General features: G+C 43.7%; 1 protein-coding gene across 1 annotated transcript in view; it reads left to right on the top strand.

Annotated features, from left to right (window-relative positions):
• The window catches only part of laptm4b (lysosomal protein transmembrane 4 beta), a 51,120-nt gene extending 33,769 nt beyond the window's left edge, over window positions 1-17,351 (top strand). Inside the window, exons 5-7 of the mRNA XM_073046094.1 lie at window positions 997-1,095; window positions 10,142-10,234; window positions 15,486-17,351. Of these exons, the coding sequence (XP_072902195.1) occupies window positions 997-1,095; window positions 10,142-10,234; window positions 15,486-15,560 (267 nt within the window). The 3' untranslated portion in view covers window positions 15,561-17,351. The remainder of the gene's footprint in view (window positions 1-996; window positions 1,096-10,141; window positions 10,235-15,485) is intronic.
• Window positions 17,352-20,239: the final 2,888 nt, after the last annotated feature.

Raw genomic sequence — 20,239 nt, forward strand, 5'->3', positions numbered from 1 at the left:
AGCCCACAAAGTTGTGCCGAACATGTCTCTACCTTAGAAATTAGGCTTACCTATAGCCCTCTATATTTCTAAGCTCAATGTACCTATCCAAAAGTCTCTTAAAAGACCAATTCCACTTCCCTTTCCCACACCGAGATGACCATCCACATCTTCTCCTACTGCAATAATGAGGTCAAACCCAGGCCAGAGGAGCAACATCTCATATTACAACCTGATGGCATGAACTTCATTTCTATAACTCTGGTAATCACTCCCCTCTATTTTTCACTACTCACCAATCCCTTTTCTTATTTTTTTGTTTGTTCCACCATTCCCCAATCCGGTGGCCCTGCCAGCTTTTCTCTGCTCCCCCGCCATCATCACTTGCTGTATCACCTTCCTCTGGTTCCCCTCCTCCTTCCCTTCCACAGTCAACTGCCCTCTCCTGTCACGTTCCTTCTTCAGCCTTGCCTCTTCCACCTACCCCCACCTAGCTTCTTACGCCAACACCCCTCTCCCTCACCACCCACATTCCCCCATCTCTTGGTTTTATCCATTGCCTGCTACCTTGCACCCTTCTCTCACCCTGCCTTCTTATCTTGGCTTCAGCCCCATTCCTTTCCAGTTCTGATGAAGGGTCTTGAACCAAATCAGTGACTATTTGCTTCCTTCCATAGCTGCCTGACCTGCTGAGTTCTTCCAGCATTTTACGTGTGTTGCTTTCATTTGCCTCTGTATAGTCCATTTCCCTCCAAGTCTTTCCTATCTATTTGTGCTTCTTCAAGGATGCTTGAATCTTTTTTCCATCTCTCCACTTGTTCCCACGCTGGAGCTCAGGAGAGAGTGTGTTTCAGGGATCCATGCTGATGTGGTTTGCACTGAATGATTATAACAATTGTCGGTGCTCAGAATGGAGGTGGAGATGGGAACGATGGGAGTAAGGACTGTGTGGATCTGTGTGATGCCATATACCAGCAGCTCCAGGGATAATTTGTTTCTTGCCTTCTGCTTCCACAGCCTGATGACTTGCCGTACAAGGAAGACATCATGTCGATGAACCCAATCTACTTGCTCATTATTGTTGTTTTCTTCATCAGTGTTATTCTGACCTTCAAGGTAAGCGTGAGCCGACCTTGCTCACCCTTTCTCCATGGGTTCAAAGTTCAAATTAAATGTATTATCAAAATGCATATATATCACCGTAGCTCTGTCATCTATACCCTTCCTTAAAGACCAAAAGTAAACTCTCACTGAAGCCCTGCACAGTTGCAAAAAGATGTCCATCACTTTACAATAACATTTTCCTTCCTTATTCTGCCTGGGTGGTATAGAATCAGGATTAGATGCTTTATTACTGACTGAAATGAAATGAAATGAAATTTGATGTCTTGTGGCAACAGTACAGAACAAAGACATAACGTTACTATGAATTACAGAAATCAATAAATAATGTCAGAAACAAAGGGATAACAAGGTTGTGTTCATAGATTCATGGGCCATTCAGAAATCTGATGGTGGAGCAGAACAAGCTGTTTCTAAAGCATTGAGAGCAAGTCTTCAGGCTCCCTTACTGATGATAGTAATGAGAAGAGGGCATGTTCTATATGGTGAGGGTCCTTAATGATGGATGTTGCCTTCTTGAAGCACCACATCATGAAGATGTGGGGAGAGCTGTGCCTATGATGGAGTTGGCCAAGTCTACAATCCTCTGTGGCCTCTTGCAGTCCTGTATATTGAATGCATCCTCCATACTAGGTTGTGATGTAATCAGTCAGAAATTTCCAACAGTTTCTGGTGAATCTCCTCAAATTCCCAATGAAGTATAGCTGCCTTTGTGCCTTCTTTATGATTGGCTCAGAGTAGGTCCCTTAACATCTTGATGCCTAGGAGCTTGAAGTTGCTCACTCTTTCCACCATTGACCCCCTCAAAGAGGACTGGTGTGTGTTCTCTTAAATTCTCCCTCCTAGAAGTTCACAATTAATTCTTTGGTTACTTCTTGTGTTTTAAAAGCTTGTTATTTCAATCATTGTAAGAACAATCTGTTTTCTATTTTCCCCCCACATTGTTCCAATCTGCTACCTCCCTTATTTGGCTCTATGTTCCACATTCCTCTCCTATCAGATTCCATCATCTGCAGCCCTCTGTCACCTACACCTCTCACGTCCCACCTCCCAGCTTCTGCCGCTACTCCTAACCTCCCCTCCTCCGTCTGCCTATCACCCCTTCTCACCTGGTTTCACTTATCGCCAGCAGCTCTCGACCATACCTCCCACTCACTTTTTTATACTGACAAGCCCCCCTCTGTCCTTCAGACCAGATGAAGGATCTTGACCTGAAACATCGGCTGTCCATTTCTCTCCACAGGTGCTGACTGACCTGCTTTTGCTCTTGATTTCAGCATCTGAGGTCTCCTTGGTCTCTATTTTTCAATTTTTTTTGTTTGGTAGCTCTTAAACATTGGTGTTGTTTCCAACTGACCCACTACTTCTGGCAGCTCATTCCAAATATACGTCACACTTCGGTGAAAAAGATGCCCTGATGTCCCTTTTAAATCTCTTATCTGTGGCTTTAAATCTGTGGCCCTCATGTTTACAGCACCCCCCATCTGCTTCACCCTGTCTCATTATCTTATATACCTACATCAGGTCACCCCTCAATCCCCTGTGTTCCAGGGAATAAAGTCCTAAAGTCCTGTGCAACTTCTCATTGTAACTCAAGCCCCTAAGTTCATGCAACATCCTGGTAAATCTTTTTCAACTCTTTCTAATTTAATAACATCCTTCTGATGACAACGTGACCAAAAACTGTACACGATGCTCCAATTGCGGCCTCACCAATGTCACATAACTACAACATAACTTCTCAGCTCCTTTACTGAACGTCTTGACTGGTGCAGGCCATCATGTCAAATGCCTTCTTCACCATCCTGTCTACCTGTTTCAGCAAACTGTGCACTTGTACTTCCGAGTTCATCTCTTCCGCAACAGAGCCCTATCATTTTCTGTGTTAGTCGTACTCTGGGGTGATCCCCCAAAGTGCAATACGCCACATTTTTCTGGACTGAAAGACAATTTCCAATCCTCAGCCAACATACACTGTTGCCAACACCACCTCCCTGATTTATTATTGTCACACGTACCGAGGTACAGTGAAAAGCTTAGTTTTGCATTTCGTCACAGCAGTACATGAAGTTAGTCACTACAAGGGAAAGCAATAGCAGAATGCAGAGAGTGCAGTGCAGGTAGAAAGTAAGATGCAAGGCCATGACAAGGTAGACTGTGAGATCTAATCAGTATCATACAAAGAAGATTAAAGATCATTTTAAAGAACCAGGAGCTCCAAGCGGCCATGGCAGATAGAATGCAGGTACACGGTGAAGTTGTCACCCACTCTGCATCTTACCTTACCTGGAACCTGGGTCCCTGAAACTAACTGCTGCTAAACTTGCTGCATGTGGGAGAGTGGGTGGAATGCTGACAGAGTTCCGGCCTCACTGAATGGCAACGCATTGAGTTTGAGAGGCTGAGCTGTCTTCTTCCTCTCCAACCTACTTTCCTGTGGAAATGGAGCAGGCGTGCCTTTGCAAAAGATCAAATCACACATTCCTGTGGACTTTGAGTTGTTGCCTCTTCCTCCTTTAAAATAAACCAGTTTAATTTTCACACATAAAACCAAAGCTCTGTTAAGATGTGAAAATATTTTCTTGTATATATATCAGATGGTGCCAAGATAAATTAATAATCAATGGATTAAACAGAGTGTGAATCGGTGCAACTCATGGCATGCTGTTGTTATTGGACTTGGTTGGATATTATGTATATTTAAGGCAGAGGCTGACAGATTCTTGACTGGTCAGGACATGAAGGGATATGGGAGAGAGGCAGGAGACTGAGGCTGAGAGGATGAGTGGGTCAGTCATGATGAAATAGCGGAACAGACTCAATGGGCCAAATAGCCTAATTCTCCTCCTGTATCTTATGGCCTTATTAGCTGGACACAGGCTTTCTTCGCCGTGCGCTCTCAGCAGGCAAGGTCTGATGTCCACATCGGATGCTGATGCTTTATCAGACTAAGCTGAGCTCCAAAGACTGAGGCAGTAGAGTGTCTAGGGGGCAGTTCTCAGGTGGAAATGAAAGGGAAATCGAGGGGGGGTGGAAAATAAGTGGAATTTATGGATCAGAAATTAAAATGTGAGTAATTTAACCTAATCAGTAAAATTCGTTGCCCCAATGTGTCCCTGCTCACCATGGTGCCTCATTAACTGACTCATGGGATCTAATACTAGCTTTTCCAAAGTACTTGGAACCAGAACCAGGTTTATTATCGTTGACAAATGTCATAAAATGCATTGTTTTGTGGCAGCAGTGAAGTGTAAGACATTTTAAAATTGCTCTAGGTTATAATAAAATGCAAATAAACAAACTGTGCAAAAGAGGAACAGTGAGGTGGTGTTCACGGGTTCATAGACCATTCAGAAATCTGATGGCCAGAGAGAAGAAGCTGTTTCTAAAACACTGTGTTTTAGGCCTTCAGACTCCTGTATTCCTCCCTGATGGTAGTAATGAGGGGAGAACGTGCCCTGGCTGCAGTCCAAAGGTGGAATTCAGAAACTCGAATAAAGTCTAGTCACACCAGGGTGAAGTGCAGCATCATCAGAGATGCTGTGTTTCAGATGAGTCATTAGACCAATAGAACACAGAAGCAATAACAATAGGTGATTCAATACAATTTTAATAGTCACAATGACATTGTTTACTTCAATATTTTGAGTTGACAATGCTTCCTTTGAATGACATATCTACAGTGGGAGACACCTCTGAATGTTCAAACACCACTGCTAGGACAAACTAATTGCCCACTTCCTTGAATTTATTTACAATGGTGAAAGTTACTTAAACCCAGAGTTGCCTGCATTGATGCAGGCCAGTTAACACAACCCACATTGTCTTAACATTTGGTTGTTACATACGCAAGTGTCTCATGGTAACCATTTTCCTCAGTCTGTGGGCCAGCCTGTGCTTTTAACATCGATTTACTGTTTACAATTATAATAAGAACTACAGACTAGTTCTTGTTTGAATTAATATCTGCTATAGTCAAGTAACTCCAGAATACACCCTAGTATACCCTGCTCTTGGCCCCGGACAAAAATCTGTCCCAGGAATTCCAGACTTTAAAATGCAGCTTTGGTGCTCGTGTGCTTGTTGCCTCCTTCCTGCTGGCCCATTGTGGTTTACATATTCTTATCTGCGCCACTTCAACACCTGATAGCCAAGACTCAGCAGTGGCTATCGGTCGCTTCTCCGAGGGCAGGGGCACAGCAAGCTAACTTCACAGGCAAGAGTTCACATTCCAGGCCATGACAGAATGATCTGACAATCCCTCTGATCAGTCTACAGAACGGTTTGAGGTGGGCTCTGCTGGAATGTCTGCAAGGACCTCCCCCAGACGGCACTTCCTCTCTGACAGTCCCTCTGATCGCTGGCCCAGCTCACTTGTATCCGCTCCGGAATGGTGTGGCTGCTTTCGGAAGCTGTGTGTAATTTCTTCTCTTTCTTGCTCTGCCTTGCCATCAAAGTTGTGGGACTTGCTGTCTCTGCCATAACACAGATCTCTTCCCATGTATTTTCCCAATATCTTCCTATCCTGATCTGTATAACTAATAATCTACCTTCCAAAACCAGTCTTCATGTCAAATTACAGTTACTGTTATACTTAAACACTTCATTAATGCTTTGCTGACAGCTTCTCTCTGTGTCTTTGATATTCGTGTTCCCATTCACAGACCTGCTTCCATCAGGAGGGGTCAGATGCGAAGCAGCAGGCTTAAATTCTCAGTAATGACATTGTTAATGGGTAGACTTGATCAGATGTTCTGTCTGTGAGGGCGACAGGAAGGTGGGTCATTTGGTTTCATCTGAGTTTAGTGTTTCCACTGGCTGCCTTGCCATGTCTGCACACAGACACAGGTATCATTTGTCAGGAGCTTCGCCTGGGAACAAATTCTGTCTTTTCAGGCAGTTCCCTTACCATGACTTGGTCACACGGCCGTGGGAGGATTATCTTCTCTCTGTCTGACTTTTGTTGATCAGCAATGTGTTGCTGCTGTTTTGCTCTGTCCCTTAACGTGTTAACCTAACTGCAAAGGTTCTTCACATCTCCATATAACCTTACTAAATTGGCTGTGGTGCTTCTAACATTTCTTGTCTGTGTTTGGTCCCTACCCATGGGACCTTCTGACATGATTCACACACATTATCCCATCTCCTGTCCCTGCTTGGTGGGGACGGGGGTTATCTCTCTGTGAACCATGTTGTCTGCTCTGTGAGTCACACATGTTCACTATCCCTGTCTTGTCCATGTTGCTTCCTGAGCCTATGACAGCACCTGTCTTACTCACTGTGTCTATCCCCAGAACTGTGCCCTCATTACTTTGGCACACCCAAAAATCTGCAAGAAGCTGCACTCCCTCAATCTCAAGTCCCTGAGGCTCTCTTCTCCTTGCTATCATTGCTTCACCTCCTGTACTGGTAATGTAAATCACTTCTCCAGTCATGGGCAAAGGTAGATCAGTTATCAACACCAACGACCCACTGTCCACTTGCATATCACATCGCTGGAGCCTAATAAACCCTTTGTGTACATCCATGGGTGACCAGTACTAGAAATGGATGCTGCACCCAGCAGTTGTCTGACCTGGATGCTGTCCTCACCAGCTGTATGATCTGGTCAGCAGTCAGACTGGGCAGAGAGGTCAGTGCTGAGGTTTCTGCCCATTGTGGTGGGTGATTCTCACACTTACCACCCTTTTTCAGGCAGTGCTCAACTATGGTCCAATATGCCATAGCTGTAACAAATCAGCTTCTTTACCCTTCTATGTCTATTCCAGCAGTTCTTTGCTAGGTTCCCCGGTTCTGACACACAAAGTAAGTCCTCTGTTTCTTCACAGCAGGTACATCCATCACAGCCACTTCACGACTTCTCTTCCCCCTCCTCTGGTCTATCTCCCTGGCCCATGATACAGTTGTGGGGTAGGTTGATCCCGCTGCTATCCCCAAATCTAAAACTTCCTGCTGGGCTGAGCTCAGGCCTTGCTTCAGCATTTTCAGGAAGACTGGATCATCCTTTCCCGGATTGTCCAGCCCTGACTACTCATCATATGCTCGATATCTATGCTTTGCATAATCCATGGCTGGTTCATCAGCTCTCTGAACCACTGATGTTATCTTTCCCCAGTTACTCTCACCTCCCCCAGTCGCTGCCTCACTTCCCCTTTAAAGCAGAGAAAACTCTCCTCATTACTAGCACTCTCAGTAGCAGCCCATGTACCATCCCACACTCCCTGGGCCATACTGTCCCACACGTTTCTCAGGGATTTTCCTTTTACCAACATGTGTCCATCTTCTGACTCTCTGCATCTGGTGACTCTCAATCATTTCTTTGAGCTTGCACCAGAACTCTGAATTGCTGCAAGCGGCTTTAAGTGAAGGCAGCTCTGACAAAATGCTTTGCTTCTTCCCAGTGGTAAAGAACTTATGGATAGTCAGAATCAGAATCAGGTTTATTATCACCGGCATGTGACGTGAAATTTGTTAACTTAGCAGCAGCAGTTCACTGCAATGCATAATCTAGCAGAAAAAATAAATAAAACATAATAATAATAAATAAACAAGTAAATCAATTTTGTATATTGAATAGATTTTCAAAAAGTGCAAAAATAGAAATACTGTACATTAACAAAAGTGAGGTAGTGTTCAAAGCTTCAATGTCCATTTAGGAATCGGATGGCAGAGGGGAAGAAGCTGTTCCTGAATCACTGAGTGTGTGCCTTCAGGCTTCTGTACCTCCTACCTGATGGTAACAGTGAGAAAAGGGCATTCCATGGGTGCTGGAGGTCCTTAATAATGGACGCTGCCTTTCTGAGACACCGCTTCCGAAAGATGTCCTGGGTATTTTGTAGGCTAGTGCCCAACGTGGAGCTGACTAGATTTACAACCTTCTGCAGCTTCTTTCGGTCCTGTGCAGAAGCCCCCCCATACCAGACAGTGATGCAGCCTGTCAGAATGCTCTCCACGGTACAACTATAGAAGTTTTTGAGTGTATTTGTTGACATGCCAAATGTCTTCAAACTCCTAATAAAGTATAGCCACTGTCTTGCTTTCTTTATAACTACATCAATATGTTGAGACCAGGTTAGATCCTCAGAGATCTTGACACCCAGGAACTTGAAGCTGCTCACTCTCTCCATTTCTGATCCCTCTATGAGGATTGGTATGTGTTCCTTCATCTTACCCTTCCTGAAGTCAACAATCAGCTCTTTCGTCTTACTGACATTGAGTGCCAGGTTGTTGTTACGGCACCATTCCACTAACGAGTGGCAATCAGTGTCAAGAGATGACAGGGGTCATTGGGATTCTTGACCAGCCATTATCTGACCTCAAAAGGTGTCTTCCTAACAAATATACCCGGGAACAACCTGTCCCTCAAATATTTCCATATTAATTCCAAAATTAAGTGAAATATAATCAATAAAAATTAAACAGTACAAACTTAAAACCACAGAGTATGTACTCTGAAATTTGCCACTTCTGTACCACTAAAGTCATGGTGCCTGTTGTATTCCTTTCCATTTAAAAATCTGTTACCCCCAAATTTTCAAACTTATTTCTAAAACACACAGACATACTCAAAGTATACTACTATACTGTTTCCCAGGCGAGTAACACACACCTCTCTGGCATCGCATACGGTCAGTAGCCACCTTTCATAATTGGTGGCCTATCTCATCAAGCTACCTAACACAGTCTAATAGCTGGTTGCTTACACAAACACACACACACATCCACGCACACACACTTTTATATCTAACAGCTTAGCTCTCGGCCAGGTTCTTTGTAACTTCATGACCCCGTGGTTGTTGGCCTGAACCGATCTAAGCCTAGGTGTTACTCTTAAAAATACTCACCCCTTTGGACTACTTAAATCACTGGCCACGTAGTGGGTCATGAACGTATCCTGGATGAGCCCCCAAATGTTGTAACTGTGATCAAAGTCATCAGAGAGACACTGAAACTGGTGATATAGAAGTCTTCATTCATCACAACAAGCAGACATTTTCCTAGAGACACTCACAAACTCAAGTCTACAAAAGGTAACAGTAGACGATTCAGGACAATTTTAATAGTCACAATGACATTGTTTACTTCAATATTTTGGTTTGATGATGCTTCCTTTGAATGACATATCTACAGCGGGCGACACTTCTGAATGTTCAAATACCACTGCTGGGGTAAACTAATTGCCAGCTTCCCTGAATTTATTTACAATGGTGCAAATTACTTAAGCCCAGAGTTGCCTGGATTGATGCAGGCCAGTTAACACAATCCCATTGTCTTAACATTTGGTTGATACATTTGCAAGTGTTTCATGGTAACCATTCAGCAAACCATTTCTCTTGGTCTGTTTGAACTTTGGGTGGTAAAGGAGACATCTGGTACAATGGCCTTCATCACCCTGTAATAGAAAAGCCATCATTAGATAGGAAATAGTACAAAGAGGATTTATATGAATGTTGCCAGGTCTCAAAGTTGGGCAGGATAGTACTTTATTCATTGGTGTGTAGGTGACTGAGAAATGAACTCACCGAGGTGTAGAAATTCAAGAGGGGCACAGAGAGGGTGAATGCATGCAGTCCTTTTTCCAGCAAAAGCTAAATATTGATCTGTTGAGTTTTTGCAGCATTTTCCGTTTTGTGTTCGGTATTGATCTCATTAGGGAAAGTGGTTTAAAAAAAGCCTGTGAGGGAAGACACAAGACAGACTGTAAACCTGGAACAATACAGCCAAAGTGCTGGAGGAAATCAGCAGGTTAGGCAGCATCTACGGAGGGAAGTTCTGATGAAGAGTCTCAGCTGAAACATCAATTGTTCTTTTCCCTCCATGGATGCTGCCCGACTCGCTGAACTTCCTCCAACATTTTGTGTGTGTCCCCTGAGAGAAAAGTGAACTTCAAAGAGATTCTTGATGCAAGATAGTGAGAGGCAGAGATTTAAGGGCAGGAATTCAAAGTATGTGCTTTCAAGCTTTTGTACCTTCTGTCCGATTGGAGGGGACAGTTGAGCTCAAAGAGCAAAGGGAAACATTATCTTTCTTTATTTTCTAGGTGTATCTGATTGCTTGTGTCTGGAACTGCTACAGATACATCAACAGCAGACACGCAGCTGATGTTCTAGTCTATGTGGCCAATGACACTACGGTAAGCAATGAGAGTATGCCTTAACCTCTTTAAAATTTGCATCTTCTTCCATCCATCTTCCTCCTTCAGTCCTGCCGAAAGGTTTCTGCCTGAAACGTCAACTGTACTCTTTCCCTAGATGCTACCTGTGTTCCTCCTTTGGGAGCTGCTTTGTCAGATCACACTCCTTAATTCATTGGGGTGGAGAAAGAGTAGACCACAACTCTGGCTCTGTATGACACATCCTCTTGCATGACAGCAAAGATGGTTATCAGGTTTGACAGGGGGATATTGATTAGCTGGGTAAGTGGCTAAAGAATGACAAATGGAGTTTAATGCTCCATTACAGACCCATAACTCCATGACATGTGTTCTTACTTCAACCATTTAGGAGACATTTTGGATAAAAGTCCAAACTGAAAATGTTGCTCCCTGTACTGAGTTGTGAATGTTGGTTCAATGCACTTAAGAGAGCACCAAAAAAGGTGGAGGCAGAAATTGGTCATAAAATCGCCACTTTACAAGAACACTGTGGGAAGCTAGTGAAGAATTAGCAGGAGTCCTGTCTGAGATATATTGTTCAAGATGGGTGAGGAGCCAGAAGACTGAAGGCTGGCTAATGTTCTGCTTCCTTTAAGAGGGACTGCAAAGAAAATCCTGGGAACTATTGACCAGTAACCCTAACATGTGTGGAAGGTGAGTTGCTGGATGAATTCTGAGGGATAAGATATAAAAGAACTTGAAAAGACAGATGATTAGGGAGAGTCAACAATGCTCAATGCATGGGAGGTCATGTCTCATAATGGGATGGGGTTTTTTGAAGAAGTCACTAGGAACGTCAATGAGGGTGGGGGAATAGACATAGTCAGTTAAGGTTCAACAGGGTAGGCTGCAATAAAAAGTTAGAATGCATGAGATCCAGGGAGAGCTGGCAAACTGGATACACTGTTGGCTTAATGGAAGACAGCAGAGGGTAATGCCTGTGACTTGTAATGTTCCCCAGGGCTCTGAGTTGGGCCCATTGTTATTTGTCATCAAATGTTTGAATGAGAATGTTCAAGACATAGTTAATAAGTATACAGATGGTACTAAAACAGGTGGTGGTGATGATAGTGAAAATGGTTATAAAGATTTACAGGAGGGTCTTGATCAGCTGGGTAATTGGGTCCAGGAATGGCAAATGGAGCTTAATTCAAATAGACAAATGAGGGTAAGACTTTCACAGTTAACAGTAGGGCCAAGGAAAATGTTATAGAACAGAGGTACCCAGGAGTACAGATACATGATTCCTTGAGAGTGAAAGTTTCAGGTGTTTGCTTTATCACAAATGGCAAGTAAGGCTTTTTGCAAGGTGCCTCATGGGAGGCTCATCCAAAAGTTTAAGATGCATGGACTCCATGGTGAATGAGCCATTTGGGTTCTGAATTGGCTTGTCCATAGATGGTATGGTTGATGGAGGTCAGTGACCAGGAGTATTCCACATGGATCGAAACTGGAACTGCTGCTGTTAGTGATAAATATAAATGACCTGTTTGAAAATATAGATGAGTGGGGTTAAAATGTTTGCAGACAATACTATGTTTGGTGGTACTGTGGATGGTGTAGAGTATTGCTAAATGTACACTCAGACTCTACACTTTATTAGGTACACCTGGACACCTGCTTGTTAATACAAATATATAATCAACCAATTATGTTGCAGCAGCATAAAAGCATGTAGACATAGTCAAGAGGTTCAGTTGTTATTCAGACCAAACATCAGAATGGGGAAGAAATGTGATCAAAGTGACTTTAACCATGGAAAGATATGGAGCCAGATGGGGTGGTCAGAATACCTCAGAAACTGCTGATCCCCTGGGAATTTCACACACAACATGCCCTAGATTTTACAGAGAATGGTGCAAAAACAGGGGAGGAAAGCATCCAGTAAGTGGCAATTCTGTGGGTGAAAAACACCCTGTTAATGCGAGAGATCAGAGGAGAATGGCCAGACTGGTTCAAGCTGACAGTAACTCAGACAATCATGCATTACAGCAGTGATGTGCAGAAGAGCACAATATGATGAACCTTGAAGTGGATGAGCTACAGCAGCAGAAGTCCATGAACGTAAACTCAGTGGCCACTTCATTAGGTACCGGAGGAACCTAGAAAAGTAGCCAGTGGGTGTAGATCAGTTGAAGATATGGGAGGAGGCATGGCAGATGGGAGATCAAATGTAAAGGGACAGTACACTGTTAGTGGCAAAATGCTTAACAGACTCTTAACTGTTGATGTACAGAGGGATCTTGGGGTCTAAGTGCAAAGCTCCCTGCAGATGGCTGCACAGGTTGGTAGGCTGGTAAAGAAGGTATATAGCATACTTGCCTTTATTAGTCAAAGCACTGAGTACAAGAGTCAGGAAGTTATTCTGCAGCTTTATAAAATTCTGGTTAGACAACATTCAGAATATTGCAATTAGTTCTGGTCAACCCATTGTAGGAATGGCATGTGGATGCTTTGGAGAGGGGACAGAAGGTGTTTACCAGGATACTGCCTGGCACAGAATATTTTCTAAAAGGAGAGGTTGGACAAACTTGGATTATTTTTTTCTAGAGCAGTGGAGGCTGAGGGACAGATAATGCGAGGCATAGATAGAATAGACTGCCAGTATCTTTTTCCCTGTATTGAAATATCTAATACCAGAGGGCACACATTTAAGGTGAGAAGGGTTAAGTGTAAAGGAGATGTGTGGGTCAAGTTTTTGGCACTGATATAAGTGTTTGGAATGTGCTGCCGGGGGTGGTGATGGAGACAGATTCATTAGAGACATTTAAGAAGCCTTAGATATGCAGCTGAGCGTGCAGATATTGGGGGGGGGGTATAATTATCGTGTAGGTAGAAGGGTTTAGATTAACACACACAGAATGCTGGAAGAACTCAGCAGGTCAGGCAGCATCTATAGAAATGAATAAAACAGTCAATGTTTTGGGCCAAGACCCTTCTTCAGGACTGGAAAGGAAGGGGGATGATGCCAGAATAAGATGATGGGAGAAAGGGAAGGATGACTGGTGAGGAGGTGATAGGTGAAGCCAGCTGTGTGAGAAAGGCAAAGGACTGGAGAAGAAGGAATCTGATAGGAGAGGAGAGTGGACCATGGGAGAAAGGGAAGAAGGAGGAGCACCAGGAGGAGGTGATAAACAGATGAGGAGAAGAGGTAAGAGGCCAGAGTGGGGGATACAAGAGGGAAGGGGGAAGGACAAAAAAAATTACCGGAAGGAGAAATCGATTTTCATGCCATCAAGTTGGAGGCTACCTCGACAGAATATGAGATAATGCTTCTCCACGCTGAGAATGGCCTGCCTCATCGTGGCAGAAGAGGAGGCCATGGATTGACATGTCAGCACAGGAATGAGGATAGGAATTAAAATGGTTGGCCACCAGGAAATTCAGCCTTTCATGAAGTATTGCCTCACCTGGAAGGACTGTTTGGGGCTTTGAATGGCAGTGAGGGAAGAGGTACTGTAAATGGGCATGTATGACACTTTAGTCATTTGCAGGGATAAGTGCCATGAGGGAGATTAGTGGAGGGGGACAAATGGACAAAGGAATCATGTAGGGAGCGATCCCTGTGGAAAGTGGAGTGGGAGGGAGGTAAAGATGTATTTGATAGTAGAATCGCATTGAAGGTGGTGGAAGTTGCGGAGAATGATGCGTTGAATATGGAAGCTCATTAAGTGGTAGGTGAGGCAAGAGGAACTCCATCCCCACTAAAGTGGTGGGAAGATAGGTTGAATGCCAGTATCTGGGAAATGAAGGAGATGTGGGTGAGGGCAGCACCAATGGTGAAGGAAGGGAAGATTAGTTTAGCTGGGCACTTAATTACTAATCTAATCAGTGTGGCACAGCACCAAGGGGCCTGCTCCTGCGCTGCTCTTGTCCACATTCTATGCTTCTATGAAGAGGTGCACTGATGCCCGGTGGAAATGTCAGACAGGGTGCCGATGCAAGGCATTGAAACTTTGGCTGGGGAGTGGGTGAGGCTGCAGGTTACCATTCAATTCATTTTCTCAGTGTTAATGAATTACAGCAGATTTAACCATCATGGAGATTTAACCTCATAGAGGAAACCAGGCTGCAAAAAAAATATTAGGGCTTAGTGTGTACTCTGATATTAGATATTAGTCTCCAGTCCTGTTGATGACAACAGTTCAGTTTTTTTACAAATTATGAAGGACTCCATCCCTCCCCAGTCCCTGGGAAGCCCTGCTACAACCATACAGCTGAAGCCACAGCCAGAGAACTAGATCACTTTTAAAGAGGGAGATACCGTATGGCTCTATGGACCATTGATAAGATCACAGGAACCAGGTGCATGAATAGACCACCCATGGTTGCTCAGCCATTCATCACAATGGGAGCTGATCCAGAGACAGGAGTTGAAATCCCATCTGGGAAGGTGAAATGCAAGTAATGAACTACACCGTGATAGGAACCTGGGGTCAGCAATGGTGATTGTGAGATGTTCGTGTGTTCTTCTGGAGAGGAAACCTGCTGCCCTGACCTGGCCTGGCCTAAATGTGACTCCAACCCCAGCACAATACCATTGCCAACCACAGGGGCAACAGGGTAGCAAGGCGATTAGCGGAACACTATTATAGTGGCAGCGACCCGGGTTCAATTCCTGCCACTAAGGAGTCTGTATGTTCTCCCCATGATCACACAGCTTTCCTCTGGGTGCTCTGGTTTCCTCCCACGTTCGAGAGACCTGTGGGTTGATAGATTAATTAGTCACATGGATGTAATTGGGCTGAAAAGTCTTGTTACTATGCTGTATGCTAAAAAGCAAGTAAGACAAGAGATTCTAGGAACACTGGAAATCTTGAGCAATGCACACAAAATGCTGGAGGAACTCAGCCAGTCAGGGCAGCATCTGTGGAGGAGAATAGACAGTCGACATTTTGGGCTGAAACAAATCAACAGTCTTGATGAAGGGTCTCAGCCAGAAACATCAGTTGTTTTTCCCCTCCATAGAAACTGCCTGACTTGCTGAGTTTCTCCAGTGTTTACTGTGTGTTGCACAATACTGCGGCTCTTCGCTGCCTCCTTGGCCTAGGGACAACAGAATAATGTTGTTGACTTTCTATGAATGAATTTAAAGAGCTTCAGGTGTGAGGAGGCTGTGAAAAATGCAACAGAAATAGAGCGATTGCTGAGAACATTTCAGCGACGGAGCAGTGGAGGTGGGAATATATTTTTCCTTCTTTCTGTAACATAGTCTCTTCCTTGCCATTAGGTTCTTCTGCCACCGTATGATGAGGCTACCATAATCACCGAGAAAGATCCACCCCCTCCTTACATCTCTGCTTAAAGTCGAAAGAGAAACAAACTTAAAGACGTGAAAAACACTTGTACGCACGCTGTCTAACTAAACACTATTTAAAAGCTATCTTCATTCCATTGTGCAGCGTGTTTTGATTACTTTGGGAACAAAGCATTCCATAATTATGATTCTTGTTTTTCCTCCAGTTGTTGGTTTCAAATATAGATATCATTTATCCATAATTTATTGCATCCAGTGATGTTTAAATGAAATGCCTCCTCTGAAAATTGATCTGTTTTATTATTCCCATAGATTTGTGAGTCATTTGGGAAAGGAAGTGTTCTACTTAATACAGTATCTTACAGGAAAGCTAAAATGTGAATTGGAAAAGTGTGTCAAATGTTAGTAACTTTGATCCCTTGTGATTATTTTGAACTTTATTCTTTTTGTTAACATTGTGTGTGTGTGTGTGTGTGTGTGTGTGTGTGTGTGTGTGTGTGTGTGTGTGTGTGTGTGTGTGTGTGTGTGTGTGTGTGTGTGTGTGTGTGTGTGTGTGTGTGTGTGTGTGTGTGTGAGAGAGAGAGAGAGAGAGAGAGAGAGAGAGAGAGAGAGAATGATGTTTGACCTTCATTCACTATCAGCCAAGGATAAAATTTCATGGAATCATAGACTAGTGCAACACAGAGAGCCAATTCAACCCACTGGGCCTCTTCAACATGACCCATTTCCTCTGTCCTTCCCCTCAATTGTTTATTTAACCCCAGAAGGGCCTGTTACTGTGCTGTATCTCTAAATAAGTACCCCTATTGTAGGTGGATGAACATAGAACATAGAAATCTACAGCACATTACAGGCCCTTCAGCCCACAATGTTGTGCCGACCATGTAACCTACTCTAGAAACCGCTTAGAATTTCCCTAGCACAAAGCCCTCTATTTTTTAAGCTCTATGTACCTATCTAAGCAGCTCTTAAAAGACCCTCCACCACCATCGCCAGCAGTGCATTCCATGCACCCACCACTCTCTGTGTGAAAAACTTACCCCTGACATCCCCTCGATACCTACATCCAAGCACCCTGAAACTGTACCCCCTCATGTTAGCCATTTCAGCCCTGGGAAAAAGCCTCTGGCTATCCACACAATCAATGCCCCTCATCATCTTATACACCTCTGTTGAGTCACCTCTCACCCTCCGTCGCTCCAAGGAGAAAAGGCCAAGTTCATTCAACCTACTCTCATAAGGCATGCTCCCCAATCCAGGCAACATCCTTGTAGATCTCCTCTACACTCTCTATGGTATCCACATGAGCTGCGTAGATGAGCGGGGAGTTTCTGGGAGAGCGGATGAGAACCTGAGGAGAATGAAATTGGATCTGCGTAGAATTAGAGAGAACAGTTGAGGTTGATAGCTGGCACAGACTCCAGGGGCCAAGTGACCTACCTCCTTGCTGAATGACAATGCATCTGTGAAACTAAAAGCTTCTCCAAAATTTAATTGGACATCTCAGTATTTATCCCAGCTGATTATGAGCTTTATTTAAAGTTTCCTGTTGCATTACACTTCACAGTTTAGGACATTTCCTGCTACGTTCACATGGCAATCATTTGTGGGGAAACATGGTGATACCAAGACAAGGCTCCTTAATCCTGTAAATGATCACAAACGTATGAATCTGCTTGAACTGTGAGTGGTTGTTGGAATAAAAACAGGAAAATGAATTGTAGATCAGTACCATTGGTCAGATTGTTAATGAATGAAGCCACAGAATCTTTCTCTAAATCTTGGTTTCTATCCATATGTGTCTATAAAATCAAATGGATCAATAAATGCTGGGCATGCTGACCCTAAATTTGGCTGCTGTGTCACCTTATAGATCTTCATTATTACAGATGATGCAGGTAATTGGGACATACAGGATTCAAATAACATTTCAAAGGGAGGTCACACTAAACTGGTAAATTATTGCTACATATGAAAGTTTGTTTTACATGTCATCCATACAGATCATTTCATTACATCAGTACTTCAAGGTGGTACTAGGGAAAGCAACAACAGAATGCAGAAGCAACACGAGTGAATCTGCAGATGCTGGAAATCAATAAAAACACAAAATGCTGGCAGAACTCAGCAGGCCAGACAGCATCTATGGGAGGAGGTAGTGATGAAGTTTATGGTGTTACTGTTTCAGAGAAAGTACAGTGCATGTAGACAATAAGGTGCAAGACCATGACAAACAGATTCTGAGGTTTGGGTTCAATAGTGGGATGGAGGCTGTCCTTGAGGTTGGTGGTGTGTGCTTTCAAGCTTTTGTGTCTTCTGCATGAAGGGAAGGGGAGAAGAGAGAATGACCAGGATGGGTGGGATCTTCAATTACGATGGCTGCTTGGTTGATTTAATCTTGGTGGAAGTAGAGAATACCATGGTAGATGAATGTCTCATTTCCAAGGGTTCATCAGACTGACTGATGCCTGGATAATTGACCAGTCATTTGAAAAGAGCCATAAAGTCATCCAACATGGAAGTAGGCCTTTCGACCCAAATCAACCATGTCCATCTAAGCGAATCCTATCTGCCCATATCTGCCTCTAAACTTCCCTGTGCATGTATTTGTTCAACTGGTCTTTTAAACATTGTTATTGTACCTGTTTTAACTACTTCATCTGGGAGCTCAGTCCATTTATGAGATATCTTATGAGTGAAGGATTTGCCCCTCAGGTTCCTTCTCTCAAGGGGCTGTGAACCTTTAGAATTCTCTCTCCCAGAGAGCTGGGCGGGCAGAATCAGTGAGTATATTCCAGATGAGGTGGATGAATTTTTTGGTCTAGAGTGGAGACAGATGTCGGGGACAGGCAGGATGTCATTTATGTTAACAACCCACACAATCTGAGGATGTGCTGGGCACAGCCAACAAGCATCACCACACATTCTGGTGCCAACATAGCATACCCACCACGTTCAACAGAACAACATGCAGCCAACATACAACAACAACAAAAGCAAAGCAAACCCCTTTCCCCATTCCCTTCCACACACACACAGAAATGAGCCTCCAATCCCAGGACAGGCTTCAGACTACGGCTCCAGACTCACAGACATCAGTTCTCCAACCCCTGGACTTGCTGAACTGTGCCATCGATCTCTGGTTTTCGAATTTCAGACTCGCTGATCTCTGGGCTTTCACCCCAGGACTCACTTATCATAGCCCTCTGACCTCAAAACCTATTGAATGACAGCTAGTTTTGTCTACAATTTGTGAGTAGGTTTGGGAACAAGGACAGGAGCAGTAAAATGCAACCAGCAGTAACACAGCCAAACTTCCCCCAATTCTCTTCCTGCCATTGGAACATTCCATGGCAGACTGAGGCCACAACTGGTCTACAATCCTCTCCCATCCTGATTACAATACTTGCATCTCTCTGTGCCCAAACAGCCTCACTTTCTGGCTCTCCTGATTAAAGGATGTTGAAAGATGTTTATTATGTTCAGTGGAATGTTGGAATGTATAGTGGCCAACGTTTGTGGAGTAATATTTGTAGAGGATGCATCTTAAAATTGTGCTATCAAATTCCCTGACACTTTTTTGGCACTGTATAGAGAGTCCGAATTTAGTTATCAAGATCAAGAACAGAGGCACTGAGGAGATTCTGAAGTAGTGTCACGCGAAGAAAAGTGAAATGAGAAGCAAGCAGGCATTCATAGAGGCACAGCAATCAGTTCTGCTTCTTCACAAGTTCGATCCTGGCTCAATCCTGAATTTGGGTGCTAACTGTGTGGAGTTTGCACGTTCCTCCTGTGGCCGTATGGGTTTCCACACATATCCCATAGGTGTACAGATAGAGTAAAGAGCAAGTGCAGGTGGACAATAAGGTGTAAGATCATAATGAGATAGGTGTAAGGTTACGAGTCCAACTTATCACATTAAGGAACTTGTAATCATCTTATAACAGCAAGGTGAAAGCTATCCTTGTATCACTAAAATATTTTTAATAATATGTTGATTATATGTTGCAAACCATCCCAATGGTTGGAACCAGACTGCATAAAAAAAGGTTGTGATTGGCTGATGGGGGAGTCATCATTCCGGTGCCAAGACATCACTGTAGGAGCTCCTTATACCCAACCATCATCAGCTCCATCAATGACCCCCCTTTCAGAGGTGGAATGCTCACTGATGAGTGCAGTTCCATTTGCATTTCCTCAGCTTCAGAAACAGTCCATACCTGCATGCAGACTAGGGCAACAACCAGACTTAGGTTGATAAGTGGCAAATAACACCCATGCTAAGCAAGGGTCACAGATGATGACAGATCCTATTAATCAAACCTCAATATTCAATGGCATTAGCATCGCCAAGATCTCCACATCTACTTTCTTGCGGTCATCGTCATCCACAATGTTCTCAACTTGCCCGGGTAAGTGGAGGATCTAGCCTGCGTCCAACACATTGATGCCACCACGATGAAGGCAACACCGCTCTACTTCATTAGGAGTTCGAGGAGATTCAGCATGTTGCCAAAGACTTACATTCTCATCTTCTCATTATTGCCATTGGGGAGGAGATAAAAGAAACTCAAAGATTCTGGAACGGCTTTTTCCCCTCCACCATCAAATTTCTGAACAGTCAATGAATCCATGAACGTTATTCTTTTTTTCACTATTTATTTGTCTTTGTAACTCTTAGCAATTTTGTAACTTTGCACTGTACTGCTGCCACAAAGCAACAAATA

This window comes from Hemitrygon akajei, chromosome 1 (assembly GCF_048418815.1).
Source record: "Hemitrygon akajei chromosome 1, sHemAka1.3, whole genome shotgun sequence".
NCBI lineage: Eukaryota > Metazoa > Chordata > Chondrichthyes > Myliobatiformes > Dasyatidae > Hemitrygon > Hemitrygon akajei.